Here is a 26319-nt window from a genome sequence, read left to right as displayed (position 1 = left end):
ACTGCACATACACACAGACATTGAGAGTGTACACTGGAACTTACTATAATTAGGAAGCCATTTTGACGTAACACCCTCTACAGGAAATCTAGGACCTCTGTGTATCATCTTACCCAACCAGACTGAAGACTCATTAACAAGTAATGCCAAGTCTGAACCAGGAAGTGTCAGTTAGACTATTATTCAATTCAATGTCAAATCATGCACTGAAAATGAAATAGAGAGGGAAAGAAAGATGGGACCAAGACAAATAGATGATAAGTAATCAAAAGTAATAAAATGTTATTTATTTTTTAAAAATCTCCAGCAACAATTAAAATTTCCTGTAACAATTTAGTGTACAACAATACATTTGGTTTGTCACTTCTTCAAAAGAAATCAAGGAGGTTGGTCTAGCAGAATCTTCCCCTTCTAAAATATGCTGACCGGTGTTTGCTAGGTACAAATAATGTTCAAAATTGCTCTTTATACATCACTTAAATAATTTCACTCAACTGAAAATCAAAGATCTGTAAATTGTCAGTTTGAGTTCTCATCCTTTTTGAATAAAGCACATCAGTCTGAACCAATCTGCTGGTACTTCTGTACTGTCCAATGATTCTCATAGCAATCAATATATCATGAATCCTGCCACCACCACTTCCCCAAAAATCTCTCTCAGAACACTCAGTTAAATACTTTCTAATCCTGGGGATTAATTAGATTGAAACCTTTTCAGCTTTCTAGTTCTTCCATTTCATTTAAAACAAATTTGCCAATTTTGCATTTTTTTTTGGTTTTTTAGGGGGTTGGCGGTATCAGTAATTTCCAAAGTGTACAGTTCATTGATTGAAAATATATCTTGCACAAGACCTACAACCTGAACACTGCTTCATCTATATAGCACATGAAGCATTTAGCAATCAGCCAAATCAGGCAGTATATTAATGAAATGGTTCTGTTGGCACTTCAGTTTCATGGTCAAAGCCATCATCAGGACCGTCAACTCAATCACTACCTTGTAACTCACACCTATTATATATGTATTGAATATGCTGGACAGTAACAACTGCTTGGTTCATTTCCCAAACCACATTAGCTCATCAGAATTCATACATACAGCATCACTTTCAGTAAAACAATGGCAAGCATATGAAATTTTCATGCACTACACTTTAGATTTTTTCCATTTGGATCTCAGTGAAATATAATGCTAGTGATCAACATCATTGTACTATGTCAACTTGAATTGTGAAAAACAACAGGCAATTTGTACATGCCATGTTAAACTACTCAACACCAGGTTAAGGTAATGGTGCAACAAACAGATCATTGCCAATAGTAGAAATTCCAACTAATGAATTAAGAGCATCATAAAAATGCATCGACTTGAGAACTATTTTTCATAGTGATAACAACATAATACACAGGCCTAGTGACAAGGTTGATATGGTCTGGAAACCAATCTTTACATGCCTCAATTAAAATATTATCCTCCTCCTTCACAGATAAAATTATTTTTAAACACAATTACCTGCAAAATCTCCAAAATGACCATCAATTCCAGTTAAACAGTCAAGACAAATGCCAAATCCATTAAAGACTCAAGCTGTACACATTCATCTTTGTCACATTTTGCATGACAATCTATGTTTTTAAATCTCAGTACCACAGTTCCTCAAAATTGGCATTGACAGCAACAGCACATTACAAGTGAATAGTACCTAGATATCAAGTCTATTTGAGTAATGAGGTCAGATTTGTACGTTCGAAATTGCAATTAGAGCCTCACTGTGCAAAAACCTTTTACTCTGTGGTATTTAATACCCATAAAATGAATCTATCACCATAATTTATAAATGCATCAGTGACTACTCAAAATTATTTAGCATACTTTCCAGGGAGGATAAAGCATTTAGACAACTGACAACCATAAAATGATACTGGGAAACGTGAAAATTATAAAACCAACATTCAGTATCATGGTGTCCACAAATTTTAAAGGGAAGATATGAATTTCACACTGAAGTTAGCATCAAATGGCCAGCCACTTCTACAGTTCCACAATGAATGTTATAGGTTCTGCAGGAAGAAAAGGGAAGGGATTCACTAAAGTATAGGAACATGCAGAAACAGGTCAAGAGGTGTAGAAAGGGACATAAAAAGTAAACATAAGTGTAGAGGCAAAACGCGAGAATAAGAAAATTCTTCCAGTGCTTTGACAGTTAGAGGGCAATTGCAGGAAAACAAGAATTCGTGGATGTCCTGATAGTTTCATGTTATAATGATAATAAGTTTTTTGACCTATTAATCTTTATCAATCAGTCCTGAATATGACGCGAGTAAAACCTCCCAATGGAGGAAAGCTTTGGGAACCATAAGTTGTAATCTGTTCCAACCAAGCATGCTACACTTACCATATATCATTAATTACACATATTTGAAAATATTACTATGTGCTTCCACCTTCACTCCAAGAAGCCAGTTCCACAGATTTACCACTTGCACTACAGTTGGGGAACACAACTGTGAAAGATGCTAATGGACTGGAAACAAAGATCAGCATGAGATAGCAAACATTCTCAATACTCATTTCCTGCTAGCATTAAGGTGATGAGATATGCCCACCCCAGAGATGATCGAGGCAAAAATAATGGCTTTAATATGTATGAGATGGAAGTTCTAAACAAGATAAAAGGATTCAAAATCATTCAATGCTTAGGAATAGGTGATATTTACTCCAGAGCTCTAACAAAAATTAGGAAGGAGATTTGAGACATTGACAATCGAGTCTGTCATGGGACACAAAGGAGGTGCCAGTAGATTGGAAATACAAAGCAGTGCTTATATTTGTAGAGGGTGACAAGATAGGCACTTAGAACTGAAGATCGATTAGTCTTACTTCAATTACGTAGAAAATAATGAAATCAATTATCATGTAAATTTTATTATTTGTACAAGAATAACTTAAATAGCAGTCAATATGGATTCCAAAGTGAAATGACCTGCCTAACAACTTCAACTTCTTTGAAGAAGTGACATCACAAGCTGTAAGACTTATAGTGACTTAGAAAGGTGCTTGACAAAGTTACGTATGAAAAGCTACTAGTCGAACTCAAAGCTGTGGGGAATTCAAGGAAAATCTTCAGACTTGTTAGGAAAAAAATGGCTAAAAGTTTGAAAACTTTAGCATTGCTTGAAAAAAAGAGACATACTTTTTGGCTTGCACTCATCAGGACAGAATCGCAAGAATACCAAATTTCAAAGGGAACAACAATTTATGCTGATGAAAAAAGGGAGCGGATTGGAATATAGGCCGCACGCCCCAAAACCTGGTGGATTGTATCAAACAGCAAGTCCCTTCAGCTGTTCACAACAGGGTGTACTGTCCGTACTCAACCAGCCCATGCTTGCAAAACTCAGAATGTAGTGCCCAACATAAGATGCGATTCTGCAATTGGACAACACTTACTAAAAGATCCCAGCTGTGCTAAGAATTACACTTAACAACCAAATTAAGATTGTCAGTCAAGCTCTCAATGTGGTTCACTTAAGCGTGCTAGAAGCTACATAAGCAGGGCTCCGTGCTTTGCAAACAAAGAATATGTCCAGGCATTGTGCCTTTGTCGACTAACCAAAAGCTTGGGGGAAACAACCGTTCCCTGACGCATGTGGTGTACACTTTGGTAGGTCTCATGAAGAGGTTCTGTGTCTCGCACACTTTAATAGTAAGTTTATTTTAACAGTTAAGTGTTTATTAAGTACCTGTAATTATATAGGCAGCACAAGATCTAAGCTAGGAGCTGTCTCTATGCCTGCCTCAACACATGTCTCTGTCCAGTACAAGACTGCCCCCAGGCTCAGGTCATGTGTTCCTTTACATCACATTGTGCGCAGTATTGCATCCAGTCCCATGTTAAACCTTTCTAAGCCAGACCCTTATACTACAGGAAACAAACCTCTACTAGGGACTGCAGCAAACCTCACGAGGACTACTAATGTACATGGAGTCCCATGGAGGGTAAACCTTCCCTGCAGTTTAAAACTAGGAACCTAAATTTGATTTTGGGTTGAGCTGTTATGGCAGCTACTATGCTGCACCAAAATGGATACCATTATTAATTTAGTTATTAAAAATTTACAGGAATTAGCAATTTAAAAACTGTACAATCCTAACTGCACTTCAAAAACGTTCACTTCACGTTTTGCGCAGTCCACTGGCAAATCCAAGAAAGTGTACAATTGAAATCTAAGAATAAATTTCATATTTGCCCAATTATTCAATTTGTGTGTCAAAATGCTGTAAGAAGCACAAACCTAGCAACCAAAAGACCCATAGGCAGATGGGCCATGGGCTGCTGGTAGACCAATGTTAGGCCACAGGATGATAATTAAGAGACAGCAAAATTAGAAGTTGGTCTGCAGACATTGGGGTAGGTAGGCATTAGACATTTTGAAGTTGGTAGATAACTATGTTTGGAATGACAAATTTAAAATATGACAACAATATCTAACTTTTAAAACATAAAATATTGATTTTAGAAAGGTTATGAGACAGGTTGTTGTACAATCAGCCTAGCTAGTCTTGCTTAGTCCTCTTCTGTACTTTAACATAATCAGCCATGTTTCATGCTCATGATTTATATGCAGTGACCCAAAAAATGATGTGTGGACATCGGGTGAAAACAGAATCAGCCTCAGCTATGATGCATCACCACAGGCAAATAGTCTGACAATACTTGCCTGAACTGGCATTGAGATATAATTCTAGACAAGGCAATCCAGGACTGCTAACACTCTTGTAATTATCATCCATCCAAGTCACTGCTTTGAATAGTGTAAAAAAGTAGGGATGGAGGACATACAAGAACCACTGCATTGGCCAATATAAATGCAGTGAATTCTGTATTCAAGTTGGTTCTGCTATAAAGTATATTCACCGCCTGACAGGATTTAATTTCAGTATCAAGGTGGAGACAACATAATAGAGATGGACAGCACTGAAAACAGATGGTGCTTTCAATCTCCAGTTTACCTTTCTTAGTTCTCAGCACCAAACTTCACACGTGCAAATCACGAACACCATCAAGAAAAAACTAATAAGAGCTAAGAAAACTAAAGTTACAGAATTTTTGCAGACTAAACTTACTTTCTCAAATTTTTATTCTGTTACACATTCCTAGGACTTTTTTTTTTAGGGACTTTTGCATGGGCACTCTTTGCAGAACAATTTAATTATAGAAAACCACTTGTTAAATTGTATTGTTAACTCATTCCTTTGGCTATTATTTGAACAAAACATATATATTAGTGCCTTCAGCTTGTACTAAGAGTTGCCAACATCTCTGCAAATGTATTCCTATACACAGCAATGATTAGCTTGATTAACAGATAATTCTAGAAATATTCAGCGAAAGGATTTGCAAAAATGCGCATAAGGTCTTCTGTCTTGGCTTTACTGAGGAATACCTCGGTGTTTTAATTAGAAAATGTCATTAAAATCACATTACTGCACTAATGTCTCTGATAAAGGGCTAGAAACATAATACACTGAGAATTTTGGGGAGAATTGACAGTGAACTAAACATGAATACAAAAGCAAAATACCATGGAGGCAGGAAATTGGGGGACAAGACTGGGAGGCAGTGGCGGCTCGAGATGGCAGGAGCTGCAGGCCAACAGAGAGACAAGCCGACTGACCCAGCAGAGAGGGAGCAATGCAAGAACAGGAGGCGGCCAGACAGCACAGCAGAGGTAACTAGAACAAAGGAGAGACAGCGCATTGCGAGAACAAATCAACAAACAATCAAGGAGTGCAGGATAGCAGGTAGGCGCGTGGCTGCTCAGGGAGCCCAGGCGTGAAGGAGTCAGAGTAGTGCAGCAAAGCGGAGTGAGTATGATTTTCAGGGAACAAAGTAAAAAAACTAAATGTCATCAACAGGAGGGAAGGTGCTGATTTCTGAGTAGTTGGTAAGTTTTTATTTCACATAAGTCTTCAGTTTATTGCTGTTAAGCTTGGTTGGTCTAATAAATAGATGCATGGCAGGGAACCTCTATCCTGATCCATATGTCAACGGAGGACACAGTGTCCTGGGCAACCATAATTGCAAGTAATAAATGAATACTTTGCATCTGTCTTTACCGGGGAAGAAGTCATAGTGAATGAGAAGATAGTTGAGACACTGGATGAGCTAAAAATTGACAAGGGAGATATTAGAAAGGCAGCTGTACTTAAAGTTAATAAATCACTAGGACTGCATGGGCCAAATTTGAGGATACGAAGGGAAGTAAGGGAGGAAATTGACCATAATCCTCCACTCTTCCTTAGCTACAGGGTTAGTACTAAAGGATGGAGAATTGCAAATGCTACACCTTTGTTCCAAAAACAAGTGCAAGAATAAACCCAGCAAAACCAAGTCTGGCAGTTTACCTCAGCAGTGGTTAATTCTTAGGAACAATAATCTGAAACAAAATTAACAGTTACTTGGACAAGTATGGTTTAATTAAAGAAAGCCAGCACAGATTTCTTAAAAGCAAATCATGTTCAACTAACTTGATTGAACTTTTTTGATGAGGGAAATGTGGTGACATACATATGAAAATACAAATTAGGAGTAGGCCATTTGACCCTTGAGCCTGCTCCGCCATTCAAAAAGATCATGGATGATCTGATTGGTGGCCTCAACTCCACATTGCACATACCCCCTATAACCTTTGTCTCCCTTGTTAGTCAAGAATCTATCTCTGTCATAAAAATATTCAATGATCCTGCCTCCATCACTCTCCACAGAAGAGAGTTCCAAAGACTCAAGACCCTCAGAAAGAAATTCTCCTCATCTCCATCTAAAATGGGAAACTCCTTATTTTTAAACTGTGTCCCCCAGTTCTAGTCTCTCCCACAAGGGGAAAACAGCCTTTCAGCACCCACCCTGCCAAGTCCCCTCAGGATCTTAAATGTTTCAATATGATCATCGCTCATTCTTCTAAACTTAACAGAAACAGGCCAAGCCTGTCCAATCTTTCTTCATAAGATAACACCCCCATCCCAGGTATCAGTCAAGTGAACCTTCTTTGAACTGCTTCTAATGCAGTTATATCCTTTCTTAAATAAGGAGAACAAAATTGTACACAGATTGTACTCCAGATGCAGCCTCACCAATGCCCTGTACAACTATATGATATCACTACTTTTATATTCCGTTTCCCTTGCAATGAATTCCATTTGCCTTCCTAATCATTTGCTGTACCTGCATAGTAACCTTTTGTGATTCATGTAGCCAGGACACCCAGATCCCTCTGTATTTCAGAATCCTGCAATCTCTTTCCATTTAAATAATATGCTGCTTTTCTATTCTTACTGCCAAAATGGACAAATTCACACTTTCCCACATTATACTCCATTTACAAAATTTTTGCCCACTCACTTAACCTATCCATATCCCTTTGCAGGCTCTTCCCAATTACTTTCCGACCTTTGTGTCAATGACAAATTTAGCAACCATACATTCTGTTCCTTCATCCAATTCATTGATACACTGTGGTGAACATGGACTTGCAAAATACATTTAATAGAGTGCCATATATTAGACTTGCCAGCAAAGGTGAAGTTCATGGAACAAAAAGGACAGGGGCACCACGGATACAAAGATGGCTGAGTGACAGGAAACAGTAGTGGTGAACGTTGTTTTTGGACTGGAGGAAAGTACACACAGTGGGATTCCTCAGGGTACTGGAACCACTGTTTTTCTTGATTTACATTAATGAGGACACAGCTTCAAAACTTGCAGAAGTTATGATGAACCTTTAAAAAACACTGTGTCAGTCTCAACTGGAGTATTGTGCCAAATTCTGGGCCCCACACATTAGGAAAGATGTGAAGGGTGAGAGGGTGCAGAAAAAATTTATAAAACTGGTTCCAGGGATGAGGGGCCTCAGTCATGCGGATGGATTGGAGAAGCTGGGACAGTTCTCTTTAGAGTAGGTTGAGTGGAGATTTGATACAGGAGTTCAAAATCATGACAAGTCTAGACAGGTTAGATAGAGAGAAACTGTTCCCATTGTGGAAGGGTTGTGAACTAGGGTGCACTGATATAAGGTGAAAGGCAAATGGCAAAAGAACCAACAGGAACATGAGGGAAAACATTTTTAAGCAGCGAATGGCTCAGATCTGGAATGCATGGAGAGTGTGGTAGAGGAAGATTCAATCAAGGCTTTCAAAAGGGAATTGGGTAAACACCTGAAGAGAAAAGATTTACAGGGCTACAGGGAAACGTGTGTGTGTGTGTGTGTGTGTGTGTGTGTGTGGGGTCAACGGAATGGGATAAGCTGAGTTGCTCTTGCAGGTCAGCTGACCTCCTTTTGTGCTATAAGCAATCAATGATTCTACGTAAGTGTGACTATGCCTGTGATTGCTCATTCTAACCTTTTCTCCCTTTTTAAACAATGGTACAATGCCAGCAGTCCTCCAGCACTACACTAGTAGCCACAGAATTGGAAAATCATGGTCAAATCCTCCACTATTTCTTCCATTGCTTCTGTTAACAGCCTGAGATAGACTTCATCGGAGCTTGATGACTTATTCCATTTTCAAAGATGTCAAACCAATTAATATTTCCTCCATCACTATGTTTCTCCTATCCAATATTTCACATACCTCTTCCTCTTTTATGCAGACAGAGGCAAAGTATCCATTAAGAACCATGCCCACATCATCTACTTCCACATACAAGTTATCTTTGTGTTGTCTAATCAGACCTACTCTTTCCTTAACAAAAACAGAATTACCTGGAAAAACTCAGCAGGTCTGGCAGCATCGGCGGAGAAGAAAAGAGTTGACGTATCGAGTCCTCATGACCCTTCAGCAGAACTGAGTATAGTTAGGAGAAGGGTGAAAAATAAGCTGGTTTAAGGTGGAGGGAGGTGGGGGGGAGAGAAGTTGAGTGAGTGGGGAGGGGTGGGGGGGGTTGTAGGGACAACAAGCAGTGATAGGAGCAGATAATCAAAAGCTGTCACAGACAAAAGGATCAAAGAGGTGTTGAAGGTGGTGATATTATCTAAGAAAATGTGCTAATTAAGAATGGATGGCAGGACACTGAAGGTACAGCTCTAGTGGAGGTGGGGTGGAAAGACTGACAAGGTATTAGTTGTAGATTTAAAAATAATGCAAATAGGTGGGAAAAGAAAAATCTATATAAATTATTGAAAAAAACAAAAGGGAGGGGGAAGAAACGGGGTGGGGATGGGGGAAGGGAGTTTAAGATCTAAAGTTGTTGAATTCAATATTCAGCCCGGAAGGCTGTAAAGTGCCTAGTCGGAAGATGGGGTGCTGTTCCTCCAGTTTGCGTTGGGCTTCACTGGAACAATGCAGCAAGCCAAGGACAGACATGTGGACAAGAGAGCAGGGTGGAGTGTTAAAATGGCAAGCGACTGGGAGGTTTGGGTCTTTCTTGCGGACAGACCGCAGGTGTTCTGCAAAGCGGTCGCCCAGTTTGAGTTTGGTCTCTCCAATGTAGAGGAGACCGCATTGGGAGCAATGAATGCAGTAGACTAAGTTAGGGGAAATGTAAGTGAAATGCTGCTTCACTTGAAAGGAGTGTTTGGGCCCTTGGACGGTGAGGAGAGAGGAAGTGAAGGGGCAGGTGTTGCATCTTCTGCGTGGGCATGGGGAGGTGCCATAGGCGGGGGTTGAGGAGTAGGGGGTGATGGAGGAGAGGACCAGGGTGTCCCGGAGGGAACGATCCCTACGGAATGCCGCCGGGGGGTGTGAAGGGAAGATGTGTTTGGTGGTGGCATCATGCTGGAGTTGGCGGAAATGGCGGAGGATGAGCCTTTGAATGCAGAGGCTGGTGGGGTGATAAGTGAGGACAAGGGGGACCCTATCATGTTTCTGGGAGGGAGGGGAAGGCGTGAGGGCGGATGCGCGGGAGATGGGCCAGACACAGTTGAGGGCCCTGTCCACGATCGTGGGTGGAAAATCTCGGTTAAGGAAGGAGGAGGACATGTCAGAGGAACTGTTTTTGAAGGTAGCGTCATCAGAACAGATGCGACGGAGGCGAAGGAACTGAGAGAATGGGATGGAGTCTTTACAGGAAGCGGGGTGTGAGGAGCTGTAGTCGAGATAGGTGCGGGAGTCGGTAGGCTTGTAATGGATATTGGTGGACAGTCTATCATCAGAAATTGAGACAGAGAGGTCAAGGAAGGGAAGGGAAGTGTCAGAGATGGACCATGTGAAAATGATGGAGGGGTGGAGATTGGAAGCAAAATTAATAAATTTTTCCAGGTCCTGACGAGAACATGAAGCAGCACCAAAGTAATCATCGATGTACCGGAGAAAGAGTTGTGGGAGGGGGCCGGAGTAGGACTGGAACAAGGAATGTTCCACATACCCCATAAAGAGACAGGCATAGCTGGGGCCCATGCGGGTACCCATAGCCACACCTTTTATTTGGAGGAAGTGAGAGGAGTTAAAGGAGAAATTGTTCAGTGTGAGAACAAGTTCAGCCAGACGGAGGAGAGTAGTGGTGGATGGGGATTGTTCGGGCCTTTGTTCAAGGAAGAAGCTAAGGGCCCTCAGACCATCCTGGTGGGGGATGGAGGTGTAGAGGGATTGGACGTCCATTGTGAAGAGGAAGCGGTTGGGGCCAGGGAACTGGAAATTGTTGATGTGACGTAAGGTGTCAGAGGAATCACAGATGTAGGCGGGAAGGGACTGGACAAGGGGAGAGAGAAGGGAGTCAAGATAACGAGAAATGAGTTCCGTGGGGCAGGAACAGGCTGACACGTCTCTTGCTCTTTATGTATTTATAAAACAATTTTGGATTTTCTTTGATTTTACTTGGCAATATTATTTCATGGCTTCTCTTTGCTTTCATAATTTATTTTTTAATTTCGCTTCCACACTTTCTATAACCCTCTAGGTTTTCTGCAGTATTGAGCTCTTGGTCTCTGACATGAGATTCTCTTTTTTGTCTTTTCCTACCATGTCTGTTCCCTGATATCCAGAGGGCTCTGGATTTGGGAGTTCCAACCTTTTATTTGCTGTGTTTAACATTATAAAAATACCGTGCGGTCTTTCCACTTATGACACGAGAAGAGAGTAGCAAATTCCTTACTAATAAAATTGCACAATGATATAAACTTATGCTGTGGCTTTTACATCACAATCTATCAAACAAGCATAACTATCCTTACCTGCTCAGTAACTCAGCTCCTGCAGTAAACTTTGGCAAATCATCTGTGCTGCTGTAAAAACAAATCAGGAATGTTGGGATATTTCAAAGAAAAACAAAATCATCACAATTGTACCTCAGTTCAAAATATCCGATTTGGGCAACTTTTTTTCCAAGTATTTTCAGATTAAACTGGTTTGTTACTGTAAGATTCCATGTTTTCGAAGAAATAAAGTCAGTTATAAAAATAATTTGAGACCCTAGATTATCATAAACAACAGTTCACACAGGTTTGTAAAACGGTGGTCCTAATTTGATGGACAAGAACTAGAAACCTGAAAGACAAAGGCACTATATTAATATTACCGGTTTAATCACCCATCACCACATCTTAGCTGGACCATATCAAGCACTATTGATGGCGCTTTCCTCTACCAAAAAGTACACAATTTCCTCAAGAATTATCCTGGTAAACAAAGATAACCTCTGGCCTCTCCAATATCAATAATTCTGTTAAGCCCTCTTCCTGCTCCCTCCACCTCCAAGATGCAGCAAGGAGCACATGGGAATTAATTATCACCAAGACTGGGGCCAACAATTCAACTGTCTCTACTACCACTCTTTCTATTCCTTGCCCACTAAGCCAAGCCTCCTCTAAAGTTCCCCCAAACTTTGGCCCTAAACTCAACTAATCGCCAATTTTTATCTAATCGCCTCTCATGACCCCTCTATGCTCATCTAATCTACGAAACTCACTTCATGTTCACTTGACCACATTCTCACTGAATTAATCACCCAACTTTGATTCCAGACAAGAACAGAATTACCTGGAAAAACTCAGCAGGTCTGGCAGCATCGGTGGAGAAGAAAAGAGTCGACATTTCGAGTCCACATGACCCTTCGACAGAACTGAAGTACAGTTAGGAGAGGGGTGAAATATAAGCTGGTTTAAGGTGGGGGGTGGGGGGAGAGAAGTTGAGGGTGGGGTGGTTGTAGGGACAAGCAAGCAGTGATAGGAGCAGATAATCAAAAGATGTCACAGACAAAAGGATCAAAGAGGTGTTGAAGGTGGTGATATTATCTAAGAAAAGTGCTAATTAAGAATGGATGGCAGGACACTCAAGGTACAGTTCTAGTGGGGGTGGGGTGGAAAGACTGACAAGGTATTAGTTGTAGATTTAAAAATAATGGAAATAGGTGGGAAAAGAAAAATCTATATAAATTATTGAAAAAAAACAAAAGGGAGGGGGAGCAAAAGGGGTGGGGATGGGGGGAGGGGGAGCTTAAGATCTAAAGTTGTTGAATTCAATATTCAGCCCGGAAGGCTGTAAAGTGCCTAGTCGGAAGATGAGGTGCTGTTCCTCCAGTTTGCATTGGGCTTCACTGGAACAATGCAGCAAGCCAAGGACAGGCATGTGGGCAAGAGAGCAGGGTGGAGTGTTAAAATTGCAAGCGACAGGGAGGTTTGGGTCTTTCTTGCTGACAGACCGCAGGTGTTCTGCAAAGTGGTCGCCCAGTTTGTGTTTGGTCTCTCCAATGCATTGGGAGCAACGAATGCAGTAGACTAAGTTAGGGGAAATGCAAGTGAAATGCTGCTTCACTTGAAAGGAGTGTTTGGGCCCTTGGACGGTGAGGAGAGAGGAAGTGAAGGGGCAGGTGTTGCATCTTCTGCGTGGGCATGGGGAGGTGCCATAGGTGGGGGTTGAGGAGTAGGGGGTGATAGAGGAGTGGACCAGGGTGTACCGGAGGGAACGATCCCTATGGAATGCTGCCAGCGGGGGTGAAGGGAAGATGTGTTTGGTGGTGGCATCATGCTGGAGTTGGCGGAAATGGCGGAGGATGAGCCTTTGAATGCGGAGGCTGGTGGGGTGATAAGTGAGGACAAGGGGGACCCTATCATGTTTCTGGGAGGGAAGAGAAGGCGTGAGGGTGGATGCGCGGGAGATGGGCCGGACACAGTTGAGGGCCCTGTCAACGACCGTGGGTGGAAAACCTCGGTTAAGGAAGAAGGATGACATGTCAGAGGAACTGTTTTTGAAGGTAGCGTCATCAGAACAGATGCGACGGAGGCGAAGGAACTGAGAGAATGGGATGGAGTCCTTACAGGAAGCGGGGTGTGAGGAGCTGTAGTCGAGGTAGCTGTGGGAGTCGGTAGGCTTGTAATGGATATTGGTGGACAGTCTATCATCAGAAATTGAGACAGAGAGGTCAAGGAAGGGAAGAGAAGTGTCAGAGATGGACCATGTGAAAATGATGGAGGGGTGGAGATTGGAAGCAAAATTAATAAATTTTTCCAGATCCAGACGAGAGCATGAAGCAGCACCGAAGTAATCATCGATGTACCGGAGAAAGAGTTGTGGGAGGGGGCCGGAGTAGGACTGGAACAAGGAATGTTCCACATACCCCATAAAGAGACAGGCATAGCTGGGGCCCATGCGGGTACCCACACCTTTTATTTGGAGGAAGTGAGAGGAGTTAAAGGAGAAATTGTTCAGTGTGAGAACAAGTTCAGCCAGATGGAGGAGAGTAGTGGTGGATGGGGATTGTTCGGGCCTTTGTTCAAGGAAGAAGCTAAGGGCCCTCAGACCATCCTGGTGGGGGATGGAGGTGTAGAGGGATTGGACGTCCATGGTGAAGAGGAAGCGGTTGGGGCAAGGGAACTGGAAATTGTTGATGTGACATAAGGTGTCAGAGGGATGTAGGTGAGAAGGGACTGGACAAGGGGAGAGAGAAGGGAGTCAAGATAACGAGAAATGAGTTCCGTGGGGCAGGAACAGGCTGACACGATCGGTCTGCCAGGACAGTTCTGTTTGTGGATTTTGGGTAGGAGATAGAAGCGGGCCGTCCGAGGTTGGGCGACTATCAGGTTGGAAGCTGTGGGAGGAAGATCTCCAGAGGAGATGAGGTCAGTGACAGTCCTGGAAACAATGGCTTGATGTTCCGTGGTGGGGTCATGGTCCAGGGAGAGGTAGGAGGAAGTGTCTGCGAGTTGACGCTCAGCCTCCGTGAGGTAGAGGTCAGTGCGCCAGACAACAACAGCAACACCCTTGTCAGCAGGTTTGATGACAATGTTGGGGTTGGACCTGAGAGAACGGAGTGCAGTAAGTTCAGAGAGAGACAGATTAGAATGGGTGAGAGGAGCAGAGAAATTGAGACGGCTAATGTCACGCCGACAGTTCTCAATGAAAAGATCAAGAGAAGGTAAGAATCCAGAGGGAGGGGTCCAGGTGGAGGGAGAATATTGGAGGTGGGTAAAAGGATCCGTTGAACGGGGAGAGGACTCCTGCCCAAAGAAGTGAGCACGGAGACGAAGACGGCGGAAGAAGAGTTCAGCATCGTGCCGAGCCCGAAATTTATTGAGATGAGGGTGTAAGGGTATGAAACTAAGTCCTTTGCTGATCACTGAACGTTCAGCATCGGAGAGGGGAAGGTCAGGGGGTATAGTGAATACGCGGCTGGGGCTGGGATTGGAGGATGGGGTGGGGACGGAAGGACAAGCGGGGGTGGAGGGTCCCAGATGGGTGTTGGTGTTGATGAGTTGTTAGAGCTTGCGTTCCTTGATTCCAGACTCCCATGTCAGCTAACTTAGATAATATCTAAAGAGAGGAACTACTTACAGTCTTCCTTTCAAGACTGCCATCAACTCCCTCAACCCAGCTCAAAAAACACCTTCCACAACAATATCAGCTAAAACTGGGGACCAGGAAGGGAAATTGGGTGGTCAGCATTTTGATGGGGTTGGGATCTCTGGAATCTCATGAATAAAGTGAGCTGAGAGAGCACGAGGGGAGACAGAAGAAAAACCAAGGAAAGGTGAGAATTCAGTGCTAGGGCAGAAGGGACCCTCAGGGGAAGTAGCTTGGCGGGCTAGAAGGGAAAACAGCAGCAGAGGTAGATTATTGATAAAAAAGATAATAGTTGAACATTTAAAAGTAAATAGTGCAGCAGCAAACCATTTATAATCAAAAATATGTTCAACAGAATTTTTGTTACCAGCCCATAAAAATTGAGAATGCTTAACAAATTTCTATACAATCCAACACAGTATCCCTCCATATTCTTCCAGCTAAGTTGCACAAATTGAACAAGTCAAACAACTGCCATCCTTCCAAAAAGAGGAAAATGACTGCACCGAGTTATGTGGGCCTGCTGCTACAATGACAAAACAGGCATTCCAATATTTACAATACATTAAAGTTCTTAGAAATTTGTTTACATTTTGTTTTGCAAACTTTGGAATGATGCCACAAAATGTCTGTTACTAATCGTTTTTCTGGAAAACTTCCATAACTTGCAGAAATTTGTGAAATGATTGTAAATGCAGCTGATTAAATACCTTCTGCTCAATGTCAAAATAATTTTCTACTGTATAAAAAAGTTCAGAGTATTCAAGTATTAGAATTTTCTCACATGGATAAAATTACACCTTACAGCATCTGCCAAATATTGGTACCACTGACTGCTTTCAAATTCAAAAAATGCTAGTTTACTCTATTTCCAAAAGTGGTGGGAAGTAAATGATTATTACCTTGGCTTCTTAATTTTTACTTCTTTAGATTTGTCACTCAGTGTCTTTAAACTGAAATTAAAGACAAGCAACTATTAAATATGTAATAGATGCAGATAGCAGTACAGCAAATGTTAAAACAGTAGAAGTGGGTTTGATTTCATGCCTCAGGTATGCAGTTATTCTCCCTTTCATAATGTACTTGCAATTCTCTCAGTAACAGCTGTAAGGGGAACTAGCAAGCAGAGTTTGAAATTCCCAATGTTATGTAAATATTGTTTGGAGGTCAAACAAGTGAATGCACAAATATTGCACTGTTTTCTTTCAAAGGTTTTACAGTAATGGGCCCATGGGAGTGTCAATGTTCACAACAGATCTGCACAGAACAAAAGTTCAAACGCCACTGACTTATGCCATACTTTGAGCCAATGATATTGACAAACTGATATGCTGTCTTCCATAATCATTCATAGGATATTGTATGCTTTCATAAATTTCCAAATTGCCATCTTCAAATATTTTTCCCCTCAATTACCAAGTTCTCAGGATTCATTTTTAGAGGCGTCCCCGTCATAGAGGGAATAGTTGCTGCAGTTGTTTTGATAAGATTGGAGTGTCTTGGTCCAGTGCTGTTAATAGTCCATAAACAATAATAAACTAGTTTTCCGAAATGGCGTAAAGATGGAAACTTGCAGTAAATTTACCCACGCAAGTTGTCAAGTTCAGCTCAGCCATTACAGGGAAGTTTCTACCCAGCAGGAAGTAAATCGTGTCATGCAGCTCACAAAGATTCAGCAGTCAATAGAAGAATAGTATGGGCAGATGTCAGAAGAATTAAGTTTCCTAGCAGTTTTTGATGGCTTTTCACTTTGTTTCACCCACGCACTGAGCAGTTATCCGGAGAAAAAGTTTGTCCCAACAGCTCTGCTCTCACATGACTGTCACACTATTTTCAACTCAAGATTCACAAAAAACACAGGAAGTATAACTCGGAAACTCAGGTTTATAAAGATTTAACTTTTTTACGTGCATAGAACCCTTCCCAAACATATCTGTAACTATACCAAACGCAAGTAGTTTTAAATTATGAAACTAAAACTTGTTGTAAACTTACAGAAAGTGGGTGAATTTCGCAACTGACACAGATACCTTTTTCTATAGATTAGAGTCATGGCAACTGATTGTCACCAATAAATAACAATTTTATTTCAATTATACATAAAAAGTCAGCAGCAATCTGACTGAACCCGGTTAAAGTGTGTGTGTGTCTCTCTCTCTCTTATTCAGAAGGAGTCTCCGGCCCTGATTCTAACCCTGGGCCCGGTCCTCTCGCACACAACCGAGTCTGTCTGCCGTTTCCTTTCCTACCCGCTGCTGAGGTCCTGCTGCGCGCTCAGCAGCCGCTCTTTGAAATTCTCAAACATCTTTTCCAGCTTCTAACGCTGCCCAAGTGCGGGACTGGGCCGCTGTAAACAAGCCATCCTGAGCAAGGAGCACCTGACTGACTGACAGACAATCCCGCCTCTCACTCGCGCACTGGCGCTGGGCCCGGGGGCGGTGGTGGGGGGCACCTCCGCCACACGCACTTCCGCCACACCCACTTCCGCTACTCACGGGGACCCGTCTCCTAGCAACGGGCGGCCGCTTGACTTGGATAAAGTGGAGCGGCTGTGGCTGCGGCCTGTTCGATGAGGTGAAGAACCCGCTGTGCGGGTTTGAGGGAGATACCGTCTCTTTGTCAGGCCCAGCCCTGGATCAACAGCGATCGATTCTGAGGTTCTCTTTCCTGCTTGAATATTTTTGAAATGTACCTTGCCTACTACAACAACGGCTTGCATTTATTTAGCGCCTTGAATGTAATAAAATGCCCCGAGGCACTTCACAGGATCTTTTATCAAATAGAATTTGACACCGGGCCACATAAAAAGATATTAGGGCAGATGGTCAAAAATGGGTCAAAGAGGTAGGTTCACAAAAGGAGTGTCTTAAAAGAGAGGTGAACAGGTTTAGCAAGGGAATTCCGGAAGTTAGGATCTAGGCATGGGCTTCAGCGATAGAGCGATTAAAATAGAGGATGCTCAAGAGCCTAGAATTAGCGTAGTGTGATGATCTGAGTGGGTTATAGGGCTACAGGAGGTTACAGAGATAGAAAGGAAGGGACGAGATCGTGGTGGAATGTGGAAACAAGATACTTCATGGGCTGTAAGGATCCACACACACTGGCAGTGGGAACACCTTGGCAGTTATACCACAGGTGGTCTCTTAATTAAGGTTGGCAAGGCAGGCTACCCTGATGCTGTTGGCCCAAACAGAGAGCTGACAACTCTAATGTCTCAGCAGCGTCACTGAGAGATAGAAGGAGCCCTCAAGCCTCTGGAAGGCAAGTTCAAAAAGAAAAGAACAACTCACAGACGGGAAGCCTCTTCAAGGAGACCTTTGGGGCAGCCTTCCCTGCCCCCTCTTTGTACCTTGAAGCTTCTGGCTCCATTGACCCCACCCCCGCACCCACCCTCCATTAAGCTGGCAGACTCCCCATATGGCAGAGGGGCCATTCTGCTATTGGCAAAATGCAGATGGTGTTGTGAAATTAATAGGGCATTTAATTATGCTAATCAGATGCCCTCCTCCTTGGATCAGGAAGCCAGTCTGCATCTGATCCCTCCACTGAAAAATGCCCCAGTGGCTGGACTGGGGAGCTGGCCCAAAACGGCTCCCTGCTGTTTTACCAGCTCCTCCAACCTTACAGCCTACCCACCCGGGAGCTAGTAAAATTCTGACCTAAAAGGCTCCAACAAGCATGTAATAAAGGAGACGTGAGTTAGAAAATTAGCTTTTAGCCAAACAAAATAACACTGAGGAAATGTGTTCATTATTTTTATATTATCATGTTAGTTTTGATGAAAATAAATGAATCTGATCATAATTTTTGTTCCATATATTTTCCTGATGGGAGCTAAAACAGCTAATCATTTGTATTAAGTCTAATTTCACCAAGTGTTTGCTTGATTTGCCTTTGAAGCAATTGAGGAAATACACATTTGAAAGTTACAAGTATCTAATCCATTTCATATCCTTAGGTTATCCCATCATACGTGCAGATTTAGGGCAGTTAGAGTTAACAGCCATAAAAGTGAGATATTCTGACTGCTTAAGGGAGTATCTGGTTCCACTGAACCAGAGAATATGACAACATTGCACCTGAATTTGTTTTATCCATGTAGTAGTAGGATGATTTAAAGAAAGTCGAAGCATTTGTTCACAACAGAAACAAAGTGGATAAAACCACAATGCTGTTAAGAAGAATGGACCCACAATTATATCTTGCGTGAATTCTAAGATGATGTTTCTACCCCTCTGTGTGCTTATCCACTAATTATATCAGAAGAATATTCTATATTCTAAAGAGTAGAATTATCCTTGGCTTCATGAATACCCACATTTTATGTAACACCAAAACCTCCAAAAAAAAGATTTTTTTTATTAGAAGTGGCCAAAATCTGTAACAAAGTTTCATACAACTTCTACCACATCTATAAACTAATACATTGCTTCCTTTTAATCCAAAAATAACGCTGATATCATGGAACTTGAGATCATATCCACTGTCCAAACTTATAACAACTTATTCATTTTCTTGTACCATACAGGCAAGGTATAAGAAAATGGAAATGCTCAACCCACATCAATCATTGGAGTCATTGACCTTCCTAATGTAACTTGGCACATTTTCCACACCCAACCTCCATCAACTAGTAATTCTTTATGTCATCCCTGAGTCTAAAAATAATTAATTACTAAGAATCCAAGGAAAGCTCCAACTTGATTACCAAGGCTTACGGTTATCCTAAAACATTTCTGTTTAAAAATTAACAGCTGTCCGAGAGATCATTACCATGTTATTAAGTGATTCTCACATTTCTACATGACATGCATTTCAATTTTTTTTATTATCCTACTGATAACAGAGAGGTTATGATACACAGCTGTTTAAGCTTTTCATCATGGAATTAATTGTCTTTCTATTGGCAGCCAACCAATTATATTTTCTGTGAGAAGTTGCAGGTAGTTGGAGTATGCAGTTTTGTTCAAATTCTTAATGAATACCGGGCATAAAACATAGCCATAGTTACATTTTCAGGAAAATCCGGCTGTCTTTTGGATTTAATTGGTGGGTTCTATTTTTTCTTTCTTTAGGTTATCGGCATTGTTACTGTTCGTATATGTTTGTGCTACCTTGATACAATTCCACAAAAGCATCATTTTATCCCAGTAGCTATCAATGCAAATTTTTAATTAATATTCTGCTCAAAGTGAGAGAACTGAAACTTGTTTTATCTTTGTTTCTAGTGTCAACAATGACAATCCCCAAACCAGCTAAGATAAAACTGGCTCTTGAAAGTTGTGCCTTAGCTTTTCTACATTTGCTTTATCCAAATAAGCCAATCTTGCGACATTTTTCAATGAAAATTTTGATTCATCGGTAGTTAATGTAGCGGGAGCTGGAGTGGGTAGCTCTTCTGCTTCTGAGCCAGATACCCTGGGTTCAGGTCTTAGTCCAGGACTCGTTAGCCATGAAATAACCCAGCCACTGGTGCATGCAAGCCAGTGTGCATCGGTGCTGTTCCCTAGCTGAGATAAATGGGAAGGGTTAGGTGCAGGAAGGGTATATAGCTGAAAAGCCATCTGCCCCAAATCCAAAATGGATGGTTGATATGAAGGAGTGAACATGTAACATGGGAAAAGCTGAAAGAGGAAGGTGGAATTACTAATAAATGGTTGTGTATTCATGACTGATAGAAGTAAGGGTGGAACAGGAGTAGATTATGTGACCCCTTGAATCTGCTCTGCCATTCAATATGATCATGGCTGATCTGATTATGGCCGTAACTCCATTTTTCTGTCCGCCACCAATAACCTTGGCACCCATATAGATCAAAAATGTGTCTAACTCAACCTTGAATACACTCAATGGTCCAGCCTCCATTGCGCTCTGTGGAAACTTGCACACGTTATCCCTGAACAACCCCCTGTGGACTGCACAGACCGAATTCAAAGAGAGCTATTCAAAGGCTATCTGCATTTCCTAACCCAGGTTGGACAATCGGGGTTTATTCGTCTGCTAGGACAAAGGACCCCGCAACCTTCCTTTCAATTCTTAATGGTTGAGACATTTAACCATCTCAGGGACCCCAATGAGGGATACATATCCCTTGTCAAAGACAATGTGGAGAGATGGGAGTCATGTGACATGAACCTATAGCTGGTGAAACCAGTTATATTGCCTTGCTGTACACAAACTCAGCCTGGTCCCATCTACACTGTTTCTACTGGAACTTCTGTACCAACACCTACAAGACTGATTCATCTCTGCAAGCCGATCTCATCGTGTGAAGTCAAGTCTTGTGGAAAATCGAATTATACAGCATCAGTTTCAACCCCCATGAAGGAATATCTCATTGGACTTTGATTCTAGACTCTGGACGCACGTGAAACAATAGTTCTTTTCTCTGTGGTCTTTGTCCTGTAAATATTTCTTTTCTCTATCCCACTTTTATTGTATGAGTGCACAGGGGGCTACATTGTGAACCCCCTCCCGCATTTTGAGATTGTGCAGATAAACTAACGCTTTGAGCTTATCCTATCATGAGTTTGCTGTGGGGTTATTAATAGAAATTGGATCACACCAAAACCAAGGGTTGTAAAAAACACCACTGCTTATAAAGGGGAAAGCAAATCAAAACACCTTTGTGTTTTACAGATAGATGGTGAGAGGAGAAATTAATGCTGTTTCAATTAAACCCTCTCCTGTCCATAACCAACTTCTCTGCCATTTCCTCATTCCCCGTCATAATTTCTCCTGTCTCTGTCCCTAAGGGACCGATGTTTAATTTAGCTACTCCATTTTTCATATACAGTACTGGTAAAAGCTCTTTTTGTCTATCAATCTGTTTTTATATTCCTGGTTTATTTACTCTCATATTCTATTTTTTCACTTTTTATCTACATCTTGGCCTTTGTTCATTTCTAAACACTTCCAATATTCAGGCTTGCTACTATTCTATGCAACATTATAATCCTCTTCTTTCAATATAATTAATACTATTCTTAATCCCCCAGTAAGTAATGGGACGGATCTTACTCATTAAGTTTTTGGATTTTTTTACATTGTGTCTCCTGCCAACGCAAGATGGCTGCTGATACCCGACTGCACATACACACTGATCCACGCCTGCTCAGAAATCCAATGATGTCAAAACCCCCTCCCCTTGCCTGGGTGTGTCAGGCAGGGAAGGCCCTGGTAAAGGCTGTAGCCAAGGAGCAGTAAAATTAATGTGACTGGAGGGAAGAGCATGGCTGGCGGGAGCAGATCAAGGTTGGGTTGGTGATGGGGAGTTCAGGGGGGAAGGGGTTCACAGGCCTGCTTTTCAGCCATCAGGGTCAGTCTCTTTTACATTTTTTAAGACCTGCTTTGTGAAACGTGATTAAAGCTGAAACAATGGGTGGAATCATCCCAGATGTTTTACCTGCCGACAGCAATGGAGGCTTCTCATGCAGTATCATCCCAAACCCGCAGCATTAATTATGCATTCCCGGGAAACATGCTGTTTCCATGGCGGGCACCATTTGCCCACCATGCCATCGCATCACCGCTTCATCACACCATGAGCCATATTTAATGTGCAGCTGCACGCATGCCACTCAGTGATTCCAGCCCAGGACTGCTGCATGGAAGACTTGGCCAAGAGAGGCAAGCAACTCAGAAGGGGATCGAGGAGAAGGACCCTTGCTCTGAACAGGAGGAAGAGCATCCAACAGAGGGCGGTAGTGAGAAGTGACTGAGAAGCATTCTGGGAGAAGTCAGCGCAGTCACCGCAACTCAGAAGGGGATCGAGGAGGACCCACTGTCAAAGAACGGAATAGCCCCAAACATTTCATTGCTATAGTGTTTCCATCCCTCCCTCCTCCTCATACCAAAAAAAAAGAGAGAGAGGGAGAGGCAGTACCTCCAGGAGTGCACCAGACCTGCAAGGAACACTCTACTGAAAGTGGATTTTTAAAAAAGCAGCTGATTGGTGAGTAAATCCTGGTGAGTTTTTTTTCAATCTATTAAAGTAATTCATTGTTTAGTACTGAGGTAGGAGCTAAAAAAATAAAGTATAGAGTAGTACTGTACAAGTATAATTAGTTAAGAAACAAGGTTCCTAGCTAACATAAATAAGGCCCCGAGCTAGCGTATTTTTCAAGGGAGTAACTAGCTTAATCAAGAGGGATGTCATGGCAGGAGAACTCAGACCCATGATATGCTCCTCCTGCAGGATGTGGGAAATAAGGGACGCTTCCAGTGTCCCTGGTGACCATGTGTGCGGAAGGTATGTCCAAATGTAGCTTCTAGCTAACCGGATTTCGGAGCTGGAGCTGTGGGTGGACTCATTGTGGAGCATTCGCGATGGTGAGCAAGTCTTGGATAGCACATTTAGCAAAGTGGTCACACCGCAGGTGAAGATTACACAGGCAGAAAGGGTATGGATGACCATCAGGAACAGTAAAAGACTCAGGAAGGTAGTGCAGGAGTTCCCTGTGGTCATCCCCCTCTCTAACGGATATTGTTAGGGGGGGGTGGACTCTCAGGGGAAAGCAGCAACAGCCAAGTTCACGGCACCGTGGGTGGCTCTGCTACTCAGGGGGGCGGTAGGTAAACAAGTGGCAGGGCTATAGTGATAGGGGATTCAATAGTTAGGGGCACAGACAGACGCTTCTGTGGCTGCAAACGTGAATCAAGGATGGTATGTTGCCTCCCTGGTGCCAGGGTCCAGGATGTCACGGAGCATTGCAGGACATTCTGGGGAGGGAAGGTAAATAGCCAGTGGTCGTGGTACACATTGGTACCAACGACATAGATAAATTAAGGGATGAGGACCTGGATGAGGACAGGAAGTTAGGAGATAAATTAAAATGCAGGATCTCAAATGTAGTCATCTCAGGATTACTCCCAGTTCCACGTGCAAGCGAGAGCAGGAATAAGAGGATAGACCAAATGAACACGTGGCTGGAGAGATGGTGTAGCTGGGAGGGATTCTGATTCTTGAGGCACTGGGACCGGTTCTGGGGAAGGTGGGACCTGTACAAACTGGACGGGCTGCACCCAGGCAGAGCTGGGACCAGTGTCCTTGCGGGGGCTTTTGCCAGTTCTGTTGGGGAGTCTTTAAACTAGTGTGGCAGGGGGATGGGATCCCAGGAGTAGGATCAGATAGGTCAGATTCAGATCAGAAAAACGGAGGTAGAACATTAGCTAGGGACATTGTGATAGACATGGAGTTACAGGAGAAGCAAAGTTTAAAAAGCATCCAGCAAGGGAAATTGTCAGGGTTAAACTGTTTTTACTTCAATGCAAGGAGTATTACAAACAAGTTAGATGAGTTAAGGGCACGGGTAGACACATGGCAGCAGGATGTCATTGCTGTAACGGAGACCTGGCTAAAGGAGGGACAAAACTGGCAGCTTAATATCCCTGGTTATAGAGTCTTCAGACACGATAGAGTAGGAGATAAAAAAGGAGCGGGGGTAGCACTAATGGTTAAAGAATCAATTCCAGTTGTGAGAAGGGATGATATACTAAATGGGTCAACAAACGAGGCTTTATGGATTGAGCTTAGAAATAAAAAAGGGGCAGCCACACTACTGGGAGTATACTACAGACCCCCAAATAGTGAAAGGGGGATAGAAGAACAAACATGTAGGCAAATTTCTGCTTGTAAGAACAAGAGGGCAATAATAGTAGGAGACTTCAACTATCCTAATATCAACTGGGATTCAAACAATATAAGGGGAACTGAGGGAGAGTAATTCATGAAGCGTGCCCAGGAAAATTTTTTCAACCAATTAGTGACAAACCGAACGAGAGGAGATGCAATTCTAGACCTAGTCTTGGGGAACGAAGAAGGGCAAGTGGGTGAAGTGACAGTTGGCGACCATATTGGGGACAGTGATCACAATTCAGTTAGATTTAGCATTACCATGGAATTGGACAGAGATAAGGCAGGAGTAAAAGTCTTGAACTGGGGGAAGGCAAATTTTGCAGAAATGAGAAGGGACTTGGCTGAGGTGGACTGGACAGCACTGCTGGAGGATAAAACGGTGGAAAACCAATGGGAAGCACTAAAAAGTGAGATCCTAATTGTACAAATTAGACATGTCCTCTACAAAAATAAGAGTGGTACTGCCAAATCTAGACCCCCCTGGTTGTCTAGAGGAATACAGGGGAAGATCAAACAGAAAAAGAAAGCATACGATAGGCACAAATAACTAAGCACTGCAGATAGCCTAGACGAATATAGGAAGTGCAGGGACGAAGTAAAAAAGGAAATAAGGAAATCAAAGAGAGGGCATGAAAAAAGATTAGCAAGTAAAGTTAAAGATAACCCAAAGATGTTTTACCAATACATTAATGCTAAAAAGTTAGTTAAGGAAAAAGTGGGACCTATCAGAGATGAAGATGGAAACTTGTGTGTAGATGCAGAGGCTGTGGGAAGGGTTTTGAACGAATATTTTGTCTCCGTGTTTACAAAGGAAAGGGAGGATGTAGATATAGTAGTCCAGGAGGAACACTGCGAGATATTGGACGGGATAGTCATAAAGAGAGAGGAAGTACTCGAAGGGTTGAAATCTTTGAAAGCTGATAAGTCACCAGGGCCCAATGGATTGCTTCCGAGGCTGCTGAAAGAAGTCAGGGAGGAGATAGCAGATGCTCTGAGGATGATTTTCCTAAATTCACTAGATAGAGGGGAGGCACTGGAGGACTGGAGAAATGCAAACGTAGTTCCATTGTTTAAAAAGGGATCAAAGGAAATGCCAAACAATTATAGGCCAGTTAGTCTTACATTGGTGGTGAGCAAATTAGTAGAATCAATCCTGAGAGATAGGATTAACTGTCATGTGGAAAGGCATAGACTAGTCAGGGATGGTCAGCATGGATTTGTTAAAGGAAGGTCTTGCCTCACAAATTTGATTGAATTCTTTGAGGAAGTGACAAGAAGGGTTGATGAAGATAGTGCAGTGGATGTTGTGTATATGGATTTTAGCAAGGCATTTGACAAGGTCCCACATGGCAGATTGGTCAGGAAAGTAAAAGCCCATGGGATTCAGGGTAATGTGGCAAACTGGATAAAAGGTTGGCTTTGTAACAGGAAACAAAGGGTAGTGGTCGATGGATGCCCTTGCGAATGGAAAGTTGTCTCAAGTGGTGTTCCACAGGGCTCGGTATTGGGACCCTTGCTGTTTGTGTTATATATTAACGATTTGGACTTGAACGTGGGGGGCACGATTGGGAAATTTGCAGATGACACAAAGATTGGCCGAGTAGTGGATAGTGTAGAGGATAGCCATAATCTCCAAAATGATATAGATGGATTGGTGGAGTGAGCGGTAAAGTGGCAGATGGATTTTAACATAGAGAAGTGTGAGGTCATACATTTAGGGAGGTCAAACAGTTACAGGGATTACACAATAAATGGGAATATACTAAGAGGGGTAGATGAAGTGAGAGATCTTGGCGTACAAGTACAGAGGTCCCTGAAGGCAGCAGTTCAAGTAGACAAGGTTGTAAAGAAGGCATATGAAATGCTTTCCTTCATTGGCAGACGTATAGAATATAAAAGTAAGGATATA

The 26319-nt window shown here is 42.4% G+C and overlaps 1 protein-coding gene across 3 annotated transcripts in view; it reads right to left on the bottom strand.

Annotated features, from left to right (window-relative positions):
• Positions 1-17266, bottom strand: part of dtnbp1a (dystrobrevin binding protein 1a) — a 221064-nt gene extending 203798 nt beyond the window's left edge. For 2 of the 3 annotated variants that reach the window (XM_078539223.1, XM_078539224.1), the window contains exons 1-3: positions 17023-17266; positions 15676-15726; positions 11170-11220 (exon numbers count right to left, since the gene is read on the bottom strand). In XM_078539223.1, coding sequence (XP_078395349.1) covers positions 11170-11220; positions 15676-15726; positions 17023-17078 — 158 coding nt within the window. In that variant the 5' untranslated portion in view covers positions 17079-17266. The remainder of the gene's footprint in view (positions 1-11169; positions 11221-15675; positions 15727-17022) is intronic. The other variant, XM_078539225.1, reaches the window with a different exon arrangement.
• Between the last annotated feature and the right edge of the window lie 9053 nt (positions 17267-26319).

The sequence above is a fragment of the Cetorhinus maximus genome, chromosome 3 (genome assembly GCF_964194155.1).
Source record: "Cetorhinus maximus chromosome 3, sCetMax3.hap1.1, whole genome shotgun sequence".
Taxonomy (NCBI): Eukaryota; Metazoa; Chordata; class Chondrichthyes; order Lamniformes; family Cetorhinidae; genus Cetorhinus; species Cetorhinus maximus.
The sequence above is the reverse complement of the archived record's forward strand: the minus strand, read 5'-3'. Positions and strand labels throughout refer to the sequence as shown.